The following is a 14,360-nucleotide window of genomic DNA, read 5'->3' as shown; positions in this document are numbered from 1 at the left end:
CTGCTGATGTTCAGGTGTATATCAGTATGTAGTGTCTCTACTTTAAAGAGTCCTCTCCTGCTGATGTTCAGGTGTATATCAGTATGTAGTGTCTCTACTTTAAAGAGTCCTCTCCTGCTGATGTTCAGGTGTATATCAGTATGTAGAGTCTCTACTTTAAAGAGTCCTCTCCTGCTGATGTTCAGGTGTATATCAGTATGTAGTGTCTCTACTTTAAAGAGTCCTCTCCTGCTGATGTTCAGGTGTATATCAGTATGTAGAGTCTCTACTTTAAAGAGTCCTCTCCTGCTGATGTTCAGGTGTATATCAGTATGTAGTGTCTCTACTTTAAAGAGTCCTCTCCTGCTGATGTTCAGGTGTATATCAGTATGTAGAGTCTCTACTTTAAAGAGTCCTCTCCTGCTGATGTTCAGGTGTATATCAGTATGTAGTGTCTCTACTTTAAAGAGTCCTCTCCTGCTGATGTTCAGGTGTATATCAGTATGTAGTGTCTCTACTTTAAAGAGTCCTCTCCTGCTGATGTTCAGGTGTATATCAGTATGTAGTGTCTCTACTTTAAAGAGTCCTCTCCTGCTGATGTTCAGGTGTATATCAGTATGTAGAGTCTCTACTTTAAAGAGTCCTCTCCTGCTGATGTTCAGGTGTATATCAGTATGTAGTGTCTCTACTTTAAAGAGTCCTCTCCTGCTGATGTTCAGGTGTATATCAGTATGTAGTGTCTCTACTTTAAAGAGTCCTCTCCTGCTGATGTTCAGGTGTATATCAGTATGTAGTGTCTCTACTTTAAAGAGTCCTCTCCTGCTGATGTTCAGGTGTATATCAGTATGTAGTGTCTCTACTTTAAAGAGTCCTCTCCTGCTGATGTTCAGGTGTATATCAGTATGTAGTGTCTCTACTTTAAAGAGTCCTCTCCTGCTGATGTTCAGGTGTATATCAGTATGTAGTGTCTCTACTTTAAAGAGTCCTCTCCTGCTGATGTTCAGGTGTGTATCAGTATGTAGTGTCTCTACTTTAAAGAGTCCTCTCCTGCTGATGTTCAGGTGTATATCAGTATGTAGTGTCTCTACTTTAAAGAGTCCTCTCCTGCTGATGTTCAGGTGTATATCAGTATGTAGTGTCTCTACTTTAAAGAGTCCTCTCCTGCTGATGTTCAGGTGTATATCAGTATGTAGAGTCTCTACTTTAAAGAGTCCTCTCCTGCTGATGTTCAGGTGTATATCAGTATGTAGTGTCTCTACTTTAAAGAGTCCTCTCCTGCTGATGTTCAGGTGTATATCAGTATGTAGAGTCTCTACTTTAAAGAGTCCTCTCCTGCTGATGTTCAGGTGTATATCAGTATGTAGTGTCTCTACTTTAAAGAGTCCTCTCCTGCTGATGTTCAGGTGTATATCAGTATGTAGAGTCTCTACTTTAAAGAGTCCTCTCCTGCTGATGTTCAGGTGTATATCAGTATGTAGTGTCTCTACTTTAAAGAGTCCTCTCCTGCTGATGTTCAGGTGTATATCAGTATGTAGAGTCTCTACTTTAAAGAGTCCTCTCCTGCTGATGTTCAGGTGTATATCAGTATGTAGTGTCTCTACTTTAAAGAGTCCTCTCCTGCTGAGGTTACCTAAGTGAGATATCACTATCACTGTTGAATTGAGTTAATCTGTTCCATAAAAGGTCAGACTCTTGCGTTATAAACGGTCTTTGTTTCAGAGTGGAGCTACTTTTAGTCTCCACACCTCTTTCTTTCCTTCCTTCCTGCCCCCCCCCCCCCTGTTTCTCGCTCTGTTATATTATATGATGAAGTTTCTAGGATCCCAAAGTTAAAACTCCATAAAGTAAAGTAACCGTCATGAATCATTTCTGTGACTCAACTGCTCTAAATGAGTCGTTATTTCCCCCTACATCCTTTGAATTAACAGCGAGGGTGGTGTAACTCAGTACCATCACTAATAAAGGACAAATAACTGCACACGTTTGCTTTAAAGAGGACATATCCTGCTCAAAATGATGTACGTTTTACTCCACTTTCTGTACTTTAAAGCTTACATTACATCGCAGATTTAGGCTTTTACTTCTAACAGAGTATTTTTACTTAACTTAGGTGGTGATTCATAAGGAATACTGCAATACTCTGCAATATTATAATAAAAATGCCATTAAAATTATAATTCTGAGTGCAATTATGCATATGGCCAAGTATAAATACCAAGAAATGAAAATGACATCTATAAAATGTTGTCAAGAAAAAGTAAATTCTGAAGTTTTTGAACGGTTATTCAGGCCACACGAGTCGTTGTGTTTGATGTCCAGCGTTTATGTACAGATTACAGATAACAATTGATATATCTGATTATAGAGTAAAGAGGTTACAGCACTACTCAGTGGCTAATACAACATTCAAGTTGATTAGTAATACAGTTAAAAACGTACAGGAAGTACCATCAGGTCTGAGCACACAGCAGGAGGTTCAAGGGACGTTTGTGGTTATGTCTCTGGGTGTTTAGGGTAGAGTCAGAGTTGGTCTTTTCTTTGAGTAACCAACACTTTCTTTAGCTGAGCAACTTGATCTGAGTTTCCAATGTGTAGCGTCCCTTTAAACTCCATCAACAGTCAACAACAACCAAGTACAAGAGCTCACACTTCAGTCAATTCAAAGTCAGCATTTCATCACTCCCTGTCCCCTGGTCTGGAGGTCAATGGTTTCCTGAATGTGTTTTTAGTTGTTAGCCTGAAATAAGGGCTGTGGTTAATACAAGCTGAAGAGATTACATCAGTAAATAGACCACTGGTTGATTTGAAAAGTTCATGCCCAACATTAGCCTCCTTTAGCTTAGCGGTGGGGACGTGAAGTCATGTGACCGTGCTGTAGTTCCTTTATAGCCCAACATTAGCCTCCTTTAGCTTAGCGGTGGTGACGTGAAGTCATGTGACCGTGCTGTAGTTCCTTTATAGCCCAACATTAGCCTCCTTTAGCTTAGCGGTGGTGACGTGAAGTCATGTGACCGTGCTGTAGTTCCTTTATAGCCCAACGTTAGCCTCCTTTAGCTTAGCGGTGATGACGTGAAGTCATGTGACCGTGCTGTAGTTCCTTTATAGACAACATTAGCCTCCTTTAGCTTAGCGGTGGTGACGTGAAGTCATGTGACCGTGCTGTAGTTCCTTTATAGCCCAACATTAGCCCCCTTTAGCTTAGCGGTGGTGACGTGAAGTCATGTGACCGTGCTGTAGTTCCTTTATAGCCCAACATTAGCCTCCTTTAGCTTAGCGGTGGTGACGTGAAGTCATGTGACCGTGCTGTAGTTCCTTTATAGCCCAACGTTAGCCTCCTTTAGCTTAGCGGTGATGACGTGAAGTCATGTGACCGTGCTGTAGTTCCTTTATAGACAACATTAGCCTCCTTTAGCTTAGCGGTGGTGACGTGAAGTCATGTGACCGTGCTGTAGTTCCTTTATAGCCCAACATTAGCCCCCTTTAGCTTAGCGGTGGTGACGTGAAGTCATGTGACCGTGCTGTAGTTCCTTTATAGCCCAACATTAGCCACCTTTAGCTTAGCGGTGGGGACGTGAAGTCATGTGACCATGCTGTAGTTCCTTTATAGCCCAACATTAGGTTTTTACTTCTTAAAGAGGAGTGGTTATGTGGAGATTATCCTGCTGAACTAAACGTGTAAGTATCATAAACAATGAGATTATTTTCCGCAATAATTCAAAAATCCCATTGGACCATTTTGGGATTGAAATTGATCCTGAATTGACTGAAGTGTGAAATTGTGTTGATGATGTTCCCATGGAGACACACAGAGAAACATCTCTTGATTGTAGGACAAGAGAAATGAATAAATAAATACATAGAAAAAGAAGAGTTTTTAAAGTTTCTCTCGTTTATTGTCCGTCTGCGGTCCCAACGCTCCCAAATGGTCCCAGTTTTAGCAGCAAGTTTTCCGGGTTTGTTTGTAATCCGTGGATTGGAAATAGGATGTCCCACATAAATAGCACTTTTACATGTACTGTACAATGTTAATTGACAAAACCACCCCAGTATTTCCTACTTGGTTCACATTTGATTCTTAAATATGCAGTATTGGAGAGTTATATTCATGATGAGGGGGTGTGGTGAATTTTGGACCCCCCCAAATGAGCGTCGACAAATGCTAAAACACATCAGAAACATGTAAAAACAGTATAAAAATAAAGTTATTATTACTTTGATACACCATAAGTAACACTAGATTTTACAACAGCACATCGACGAGATGACTGCACCATCGTGACGTAAATCATCTTACATTTTTTGGTATGAAGCAATATATAATATTACACAACAGGGGAATTGTCAAAGCAAGAAACAAGGCTAACTACGAGCAGCACGACACTTCTCAGCAAAATGTGAGGTTCGTTCATTATTTTGAATTAATGGATTGAATAGTGACTTGGTTTAAGTAGCCTCCATCTTTATGTATTTTAATAATATTTGCATTGATTTGTTTTTCTAAAAGTAATTTCAGTTAAATAAACGTATAAATAACGCTTTTAAAAACTACAGCTCCCATAACCCTTAGCAACAGCTTATGGGAGCTGTACTTAAAAAAACCAAAATTGTTGTAACAAACAAATTATTATTTAGCATTTACAAACTAGATATAATTGTTTTTTAAAACAGTATTGCATTAGCATAGCCGGCTAATAGTAGCTAATAATTTATAGCTTAGCATCGATGTGTTGACATTAACACAGACTAACACTGAGTTACTAAAACTAGCATTAGCCTCTCTGGAGATTGCTGTATTACGAGAACTAGCTTAGCATGAACTTATTAGATTTACATTGGTGTGTTAGCTTGTCGCTAGTGATCTATGGCTAACAGTAGCTCCATTTGTGACGTCAGCATTTCTTACGTTACAGCGGAATTTAAGAAAAATAGTAAAAAGTGAAATTTAGGAGCAGGAATAATATAAAGCAGGATCTTAAGATGTAATTTGACAATAAATATTAGGTTTTAATGGGGACATTTTTGTCCTTCTGGCTTTGATTGGCTGTATTTTGGATATACATTTATTATAGGGGCTGAATTCACAATTTTGATTCAAAAAGCTCACAGCCAACATTATTTTTTAAAATGTAGAATTAAACATCCAGAAATGTCCCTATTGAGTTTCAGGGTACGTTAGCTTAAGGTTTAATAAATGTAGTATTTCTGATGAGTTTTAAATGAATTTCTAGTAGTTTTGAGATCTGTGAAAACATGAAGATTACTTTATAGATACACCATGGTGTTGGATAGACTTAAAAAAGTTTTGTAGGTGAATCACAGAGTTACGTAGGAAGTGCGGATGTCACAATTGCGGCAAGGAGATGTTGGTTCACCGACGGTTGAGTAACCAAAGGTGCAACCAGCTAACAGTCATTTTACCAACAGCCATTATTATATCAGAACACCACGACTCTAAAACGATTTAAAGTCCTATAAGACACAGAAACACAACAGTGTTATTGAACCATCAACTTCAGTGTATTATTTCTACGTCTCCGTGACAGAAAAAAGAGGTAACAGGACATCCTGGTTAGTGAATAAAAACACAATCCGGAGACAAGCGAGTCTCTGAGCTCCTCTGACGAAACGCTCGCCAAAACACATGAAGAAGAAATGGATGAAGAAGAACGGGGAGATCCCCTTGTTCAGAATTTACCTTTCCTCTTCCCTTCAGCAGGCTCCACCCACATTGCTCCTGATTGGCTGTCCATGGTGTCCGTCAAACGTAAAGCCCTCCCTCACCCGCAGCTCCTACCTGCTACAAAGGGCTCACTCTGTCAACCACTTCCTGGTTCAATCAGACGCCTCATATGGTGTGCTCTCATTGGCCGGTTTCTGCAGAGAAGCGGGCCTCGTACAAACTCAGGGCGTGATGGACAAACTCGTACTGCTCCCCGGTCTGGATCATACCTCCTCTGTACACACACACACACACACACACACACACACACACACACACACACACACACACACACACACACACACACACACACACACACACACACACACACACACACACACACACACACACACACACACACACACACACACACACACACACACACACACACACACACACACACACACACTATGAGTAATATGTAAAAACAAATAACGAAAATAAATGTGGGAAATGTGCAAAAAATTACAGAAAAAAAACATTTACAAAAATAGGACAATATGAATAAAATGTGAGAAAGACATAAGGTAAACTAAAGACACACCTTTGAATTTGGGCTTTGAAAAAGTGTGTGTGTTACCTGTCTGCTCGCAGGCGGCAGGTGACGCTCAGCACGTCGACGACGCCCTCCATCTGCAGCTGTCGACAGCCTATCGTCGTGGCAATGAAGCATCCTGTCCGTCCGATCCCGGCACTGTAAGTGAAGAATTGTGGGTAATGTAGTCATTTAAATACACCTCACAGCAGCAGTAATGTCTCTCTCTCTGTACCTGCAGTGCACGATGACCGGGCCCATGGCGGCCGCCGCCCGCCGGTCCGCCTCCACCTCCCCCATCAGCTGCAGCAGCGGCAGCGTGGAGTCGGGGGTCTTGTGGTCGGGCCACGACGTGTACCAGTAATGCTGCAGCACGCGGGTCTGATTCCCACACTGCACACACACCAACACAGAACATATGAAGACTTTTTCTCTGCTTCAACAACAGAACCTGTAAGCATGTGTGAAATATTTCTAGTCTCCAAACAAACTGATTTAAATTGAGTAAAAAGTCTGAAAAAGATGTGAAAAATGGGTTTGTGTGTGTGTGTGTGTGTGTGTGTGTGTGTGTGTGTTTGTGTGTGTGTGTGTGTACCTTGAGTGTGAGGCTGCGGGTGGTGTAGTGTTCACACTCTCTGACGCTGTTCACCAGCACCTCCACTTTTCCATAGATCCCCCTCTTCTCCGGCCAGTACAGGACACACTTCTGCAAACACACACACACACACACACACACACACACACACATACACACACACACAATATTGTATTCGTCTCTGAGTCAATGTCTGAAATGTACCAGAGAAAATATGCTGAAAATGTGAGGAATCTTTTTTTGTATAAATGTGCCAAAAAGTCAAATATCTGGAAAAAGAAGTAAAACATGTCTCAAAGAATATCAGAACAAAATGTTAAAATAATGCAGAAAATGAAACAAAAATGTCCAAACTAAATGTTATGAGCTGTCCACAAATTGATCAGAAAACATCAGTAAAAATATCAAACTGATAGCTGTTAAGTTATACAACTGTATTTAGTACTCACCTCGTTCTTCTCCTTCAGTTTGGTGATCATCACGATGACCGGCGCCTCCTCCTGCCACGCCATCAGCCAGAAGTCGTTCACCGTGTTCACCATGGGGCCCTGCGTGGCGATGAACGCCTTCTCGTCGCCTAGGTAACCCTGAGGACGGGAGCCAATCACAGCACAGCGTCAGAGGTTTAAATACAGGGAAGCATAATGTAGAGAAATCATTCATCACAGCAGGGGATCTAAAACACACATTATCAGTGCCATGTTTATTTATAATAATAATAATAAATGCATTTATAGAGAACTTTGAGACACCATAAATGTCTGAAAAATATCACAACAAATTGTTTAAAAAAATGTAAGAAATACGAGTAAAATATCTGGAAACAGTTTGAAGAAATATTTTTAAAAATCAGAAAAACGGATTAAATGTCCAGAAAATTTGTGAAATGTAATAAATATTTCCTTCTGATTCTAAACACAGTGTTGTGGTTTACAGTGAGATGAAGAGTTTTCTCTGACAATTGAAATCTTTCAGCGCAGCTTCCTGACAGGAAGAGAGTCCATTGTACCGAGACTGAGAGAAACTAACAGGAGTACTTTCACTGTGTGTGTGTGTGTGTGTGTGTGTGTGTGTGTGTGTGTGTGTGTGTGTGTGTGTGTGTGTGTGTGTGTGTGTGTGTTTTCCTGATTGATGAAGTGTTAATGGCAGTGACTGAGATACGTTATATTCAATTACGTCAATTTCAGCTTTATGCAAAAACAAATGTCAAAGAACACTGGTATGAACAACTACAAATGGCGGTTCCAAAGGTACCCCAACACGATGTTCTTCTCCTAACTGGCGACAAGAAAGCCAAAGTGGGAACAGACAATTCCAACAATGAGAGGGCAATGGGCAGGCATGGATGTGGCGAAAGAAACAACAATGGTGAACGCCTTGTTGATTTCTGCATGAACAACAACCTGCTCATCGGCGGTACCATCTTCCCACACAAGAATATCCATAAGCTCACATGGCAGTCACCTGATGGTAGGACCATCAACCAAATCGACCACATTATCATTAATGGTAAATGGCGCAGGTCACTGCAAGATGTTAGAGCTTACCGGGGTGCAGATGCCCATAGCGACCACTACCTAATCGCTGCCACCATTAAACTCAAGTTGAAGAAGTCAATCCCACAAGGCCACCGGCAGAAGAAACTGGACATTGTGAAACCCCAGTATCCAAAGACAAACAAGGCGTTTGTGTTGGAACTGAGAAACCGCTTCAGCACGCCAGAGGCTTCCTCTGAAATGGAAGAAGAACCCACCATAAACAGCAAATGGAATGCTATCAAGACCATATACTCTGAAACAGCACAAAAGGTCCTGGGCTTCAAACAGAAAGGGGCTAAAGAATGGATATCAGCCAACACCTGGCAGAAAGTTGAAGAAAGGAAGCAGCTGAAGGCAAAGATGCTGAATACCAAGTCCCAACGACTCCTCGAGAAAGCCAAGATGTCCTACAAAAACAAGGACAGAGAGGTGAAGAGGAGTGCTAGGAGAGACGAAAGGGTCTTTGTTGAACACCTGGCAAGTGAAGCCGAGAAAGCTGCAGCCTATGGAAACCTGGGCACAGAGTACAAAATCACAAAGCGACTGTGTGGCAAACGTACAAACCAAACTACTCGTGTTAGGGACAAGAATGGCAACATCTGTACATCAGAGAGAGAACAAGCAGCCAGATGGGTCCAACACTTCCCGGAAGTACTCAACCTCCCTGAGCCAGAACAACCAGCCAACATCACAACAACAGAGGATATCCTGGAAATCAATACCAACCCCCCTGACCCTGCTGAGGTTAAAGCTGCCATCCAAACCGTGAAGAGCGGCAAGGTATGTGGCATAGACGCTATCCATTCGGAGATGCTCAAGGCCGACATTCCAACATCAACATGAGTGCTGAAGGACCTATTCCAAAACATTTGGAACAGTGACACCATCCCTGAAGACTGGTCCAAAGGTCTTATTGTCAGAGTCCCCATGAAAGGCAACACTAAGAACTGTGACCACTGTCGTGGAATCACCCTTCTGTCTATTCCAAGCAAGGTGTTCTGCAGAGTCCTTCTCGACCGGATGGAGACAGCCATTAACACCAGGATAAGACAGAAGCAAGCAGGCTTCAGGAAGGGAAGAGGATGTATGGACCATATCTTTGCTCTGCGTAACATCATAGAGCAGTGCTTGGAATGGAACTCACCCCTCTACATCAACTTTGTGGACTTCAGGCAGGCGTTCGACAGTGTCCAACGAAACACCCTCTGGAAGATACTGCACTCCTATGGAATACCATCAAAGATCATCTCAATCATAAAAACATTCTATGAACATTTTGAGTGTAGTGTCGTCATGGGAAATGACCTCACAGAGTGGTTTTCCCTGCAGTCCGGAGTGAGACAGGGGTGCATCATCTCCCCTATACTCTTCCTGGTCGCCATAGACTGGATTACAACCAACAGCACAGCAGACAGACCAAGAGGCATCCAGTGGACTCTGTTCTCCCAGATCTTGCCCTCCTATCAACCAACCAGTACAACATGCAGGCTAAAACTGATAGGCTGAACAACTTTGCCAGACAGCTTATAACTCAGGATCAACACCTCCAAAACACAAGTGATGTGTGTCAATTCCATCCCCACAGCACCCATCCTTGTTAATGAGAAACCACTTGAGTTTGTGGAAGATTTCACCTATCTGGGCAGTCTTATCAGTAAGGACAACGGGGCATCAAAAGACATCAAAGCCAGGCTGGGAAAGGCTCAGGGTGCCTTCACCCAACTCCGTCCCATCTGGAGATCAAAACAATACAGCCTCAAAACGAAGACGCTCCGATATAACAGCAATGTAAAGTCTGTTCTGCTGTACGGTTCGGAGCTGGCGAGTATGGAAGTGTTCCATAATGGATGCCTCCGACGACTATGCCAGATCTTTTGAACTAATAAGATCTCCAATAATAAAAAAAACAAGAAGCAGGAGCATCACCAAGGAGATCACGCACAGACGCCTGAGATGGCTGGGACATGTGTTGAGGATGGAGCAGGACCACATTACAAAAGTGGCCTTAAGATGGACACCACCAGGTAAAAGAAAACCTGGGAGGCCCAAAACCACCTGGCGCAGAACTGTGACACAAGAGCTGGGACAGATGAACCTGTCATGAGGAGAGGCCCATCATGCTGCCAGGGACCAAATGCAATGGAGAGAGTTCATTGAAGCCTTATGTCCCATAGGGGACGAAGAGGAGTAAGTAAGTGAGTAAGTAAGTACCCACCCGTATGTAGTTGGCGTTGATGTAGGAGCTCAGTAGGTCGTTGCAGCTCTTGGACTTCAGGATCACTCTGGAGTGAGGGTCTGGGAAACACAGCGAGGCAAAATGGGACAAATTTGAGTTTGAACGTTGAGACTCTATTTATTTTTTTAGCAAATTTAATATTTGCATTTTTTTTTTAATCAAATCTAATAAAAAATTAAAGTAAAAACAATTATTTTTAATTTAATTTAATTTAAAAGAATGTAAAGTAAATGATTAAATGTTTGGATTTAAAGGATTAGAAACACTTGAGTAAGAAAAGGGAACACAGGAAGTAGTGTGATTGACAGCTGCTCTACGTGAGCATTCCTGAGTCTTGATTGGCCGGAAGGAAGGAAGGAACCCCCCCCACACTTATTGTTGTATTGATAACCCCGCCTCCTTTACAAAACACCAGTGTGTGTGTGTGTGTGTGTGTGTGTGTGTGTGTGTGTGTGTGTGTGTGTGTGTGTGTGTGTGTGTGTTACCTAATGTCTTAATCAGGCAAACTGCTTGGCTTAGAGTGTGAGAACAAACTGTGCTCTGAGGGACATGCATTGTTCCAGTGTGTGTGTGTGTGTGTGTGTGTGTGTGTGTGTGTGTGTGTGTGTGTGTGTGTGTGTGTGTGTGTGTCTGTGTGTGTCTGTGTGTCTGTGTGTGTGCAATGTCGAGCGTCCTTGAAGTTGTTGGCCTTTGACCTCGAGCCCCTCCCACATAATAAAACAACTTCCAGGTTCAAAAGGAAACGAGAAGAGGACTGTTTTGGGATGGTGGCAGTTTCCTAGCAACACACACACACACACACACACACACACACACACACACACTGTGTACTCACTGGGCAGTATGGTCTTGTATCTGTTCTTGGTCCCGTGGTTTGGAATATCCAGCTCCTTGGGATCAATGAAATTCATGGGGATTTCCTGAGGAGTAAGAAGATAAAATGTGGAAAATAAATGACACACACCTGAACAGGTAGACACAGGTACACACATGCACTGTCCGTGTCTGAAGGGGCTCCCTAGTGAGCATTACAAACCTTGAAACGCTGAAGACTATAACAGAACGTTGGGATTTTAGCCTTTGCAGACCATTAACATGCACTAACATCTAGAACACACAACCTCTACTCACAGCGAACTCAGCGTGCAGAGTGTGTGTGTTGTTCACGACATCTCGGAGCTGCTGTCGGGTCAGAGGTCGCCGGGCAGCCAGAAGGTATTCCCGGGCGGCCGCCTCTCGGGGCGTCACCGGGGGGGCGACGCTCAGCGGCTCCACAGAGCCCAACACCGACATGTCCAACACCAGGGAGACGTTAGAGCCACGCCTGAGGGGGGGGGTGTGTAATAAGGTATGATTATTATATCACATCTTTAGGATCTAAAATTGACGCTAAATTAATCTAAATATATTCAAATTAAATAAGAAGAAGAAGAGGTGTTGATCTTTTTAGTCTGGCTACGTGTCGCCGGCTTCCTCTCCAGGATGCCGTTACTTCCTATCTGTCTGATTGCTGATTGGCTGCCATCCAGAGTGGACATCACACACACACGCACACGCACACACACACACACACACACACACACACACACACACACACACACACACACACACACACACACACACACACACACACAGACACACACACAACATCCTGTTCTCACTGAGAGATCTTCCTTCCTACCTTGAAGTCTCCCTCACGCCCTCGCTGTAAACGCTGATGTAACAGAACAAGATGGTTGCCGGGCAGGATAGAGTAACGAGCGGCAGATAGCGGCTAAAGTGCTCGACTCTGCGATAAAGGTGTTGTCTTTTCTCTTATGAAAGTGCTTTAATAAGGAGAGAGCTGTCAGAGCAACAGTCGCTGCAGACACTTTGAGAAATGACCTCAGGTTTATTTTAACGACCAAATCTGAGTTTCTCACGCCCAAACTTTGTTTAAAGCAGACATGTCGTGACTCAGTGGTGGGGAAAGTATAGTGACGACCCCTGCTTTACTCCTCCCTGTAGTGTGTAATGATTCTCCTTGTTTGTCTTGGAAGGAAGCATTAATTGCGAGCACATGGTCGCTGGGGGTTAAGGCCCGATCCAGTGTCTCAACCGGTCTTTATCCTGTTTGGCCTCGTCTTCGGTTTTAGCGTACAACACCTTGCACTACTCATGCTCACTCCTCCGAACCAACACTACTGACACACACACTTCATATTGGTAGCTTTCCTTTGGTTTAGGTGTATTTAGTTATAATAAAAACAGTAAAAGTCCTGCTTTCAAATCCTTACTGAAGTAAAAGTGAGTATAAGCAGCAGAATGTAGTTTAAGTTAGCTGTGCGTTAAAAGTTTCCCTGACAGTTTTACTATAAATATGATGTTTTAGGCTTATTCATATTTAAAATGTAATGTAATATTTAAAGAAATAATAATAGAATATATAAAATAAATAATAAGTAATGCATCAAATAAAACAAAAAGATGTATTAAAAAAGGGGAACAAGTGATGATCTTAAATTCAAATGTTTATCAAGTAAAAAAATTACATTAAAAAATATAAAAGATTATAAATAATAATAATGAGATAAAATAATCATATATAAAATATAATAGTATAACATTGCATTTAAATATGTGTCATGTAAAAATGAAATAAAAACTTAAAATTAGGAAAGAAATATAAAACTCCAATAATTGTCCTGTTCAGGGTATTGTACTGAGGTGAACTGTGGCCGGCGGCTGAGACAAATCAAACTTCAGACAGTGATGTACAGTTTCTATGAATCGAAGGAAATGAGAGGTTTAATGTAATCTGCTTTAATGTAGACCTTCCTGAAACCTGAGAAACAGCACGTACTCTGTGTGTGTGTGTGTGTGTGTGTGTGTGTGTGTGTATGTGTGTGTGTGTGTGTGTGTGTGTCTGTGGGGAGGAAAACATACTTCACTATCACAATATAAATCCTTATGAACTATAGGAGGACACAGACCCACACCCCCACACACACATACGGGTCTCTGTTTAAAGGGTCCTTCAGCACGTACGCAGCTCGACACCTGACTGCTGTAACAATCGCAGGTTAGAGGTGACTGTACTCTAAACACACACACACACACACACACACACACACACACACACACACACACACACACACACACACACACACACACACACACTCTGAGTTCTCATTAGGTGTGTTTCTGTTATCAAGCACGGGTATAAATTCCCCTAATTCTGCGCTTCGCTCTGTTTCCCATCATGCATTTCTTCTGCAGTAAATGTAGATTTGAAAATCAAACACTTGCATTTAAAAACGGGAGGATTTTTTTTTGACACTTTGGATAAAGAAGATCTAAATATCAACAATCATCGTCCACACGCCCTCCTCTCCACCTCTCACCTCTCTTGTAGTCCAGCGGCAGGTTTCATCCTGAAGGGGGAGGGGCACGGCTTTAGCTCGTGATTGACTGTCACCGGGGCAACGCTGACGAGGGGGGTGTGGTCAAAGCTGCTGAAGACGGGCACAAGGGCGGAGCTACGAGGAAGAGTAGGAAGTCAAAAGCCAACGTTAGAAAAGGAACTACAGCACGGTCACATGACTTCACAACGGCCAATCGTTCAGAAAACCAGGATGGCATGAAATGCAAAGTCACGTCAGTATCGTTATATTGAAAACAAGGATTCTGGGGTGTATTATCAGCTGACGTACCTGGGCAGAGGGACAGGTGGAGCGAGGCGACGGCAGGCTGTGATTGGCTGCTGGTGGCGAATGGGC

General features: G+C 42.5%; 1 protein-coding gene and 1 long non-coding RNA gene across 3 annotated transcripts in view; one reads left to right on the top strand and one right to left on the bottom strand.

The window, feature by feature from the left end:
• Positions 1-2,980: 2,980 nt before the first annotated feature.
• Positions 2,981-14,360, bottom strand: part of ptprr (protein tyrosine phosphatase receptor type R) — a 22,992-nt gene continuing 11,612 nt past the window's right edge. The window contains exons 8-17 of the mRNA XM_063905204.1: positions 14,295-14,360; positions 13,986-14,120; positions 11,734-11,926; positions 11,438-11,522; positions 10,582-10,661; positions 7,278-7,415; positions 6,829-6,939; positions 6,469-6,626; positions 6,279-6,392; positions 2,981-5,933 (exon numbers count right to left, since the gene is read on the bottom strand). The exon at positions 14,295-14,360 is cut by the window's right edge and continues 53 nt beyond it. Coding sequence (XP_063761274.1) covers positions 5,840-5,933; positions 6,279-6,392; positions 6,469-6,626; positions 6,829-6,939; positions 7,278-7,415; positions 10,582-10,661; positions 11,438-11,522; positions 11,734-11,926; positions 13,986-14,120; positions 14,295-14,360 — 1,174 coding nt within the window. The 3' untranslated portion in view covers positions 2,981-5,839. The remainder of the gene's footprint in view (positions 5,934-6,278; positions 6,393-6,468; positions 6,627-6,828; positions 6,940-7,277; positions 7,416-10,581; positions 10,662-11,437; positions 11,523-11,733; positions 11,927-13,985; positions 14,121-14,294) is intronic.
• LOC134878998 (uncharacterized) lies at positions 3,666-7,671 on the top strand. Of its 2 annotated transcripts, XR_010167765.1 has the most exons (4): positions 3,666-4,373; positions 5,696-6,394; positions 6,475-6,686; positions 7,296-7,671. It is a non-coding gene; the product is annotated as an uncharacterized LOC134878998 (long non-coding RNA). The 2 variants fall into 2 exon arrangements; XR_010167764.1 differs by having other exon boundaries at positions 4,360-6,394.

This window comes from Eleginops maclovinus, chromosome 17 (genome assembly GCF_036324505.1).
Source record: "Eleginops maclovinus isolate JMC-PN-2008 ecotype Puerto Natales chromosome 17, JC_Emac_rtc_rv5, whole genome shotgun sequence".
Taxonomy (NCBI): Eukaryota; Metazoa; Chordata; class Actinopteri; order Perciformes; family Eleginopidae; genus Eleginops; species Eleginops maclovinus.
Note: the sequence above shows the minus strand (reverse complement) of the source record. Positions and strands in the feature narration are given on the sequence as shown.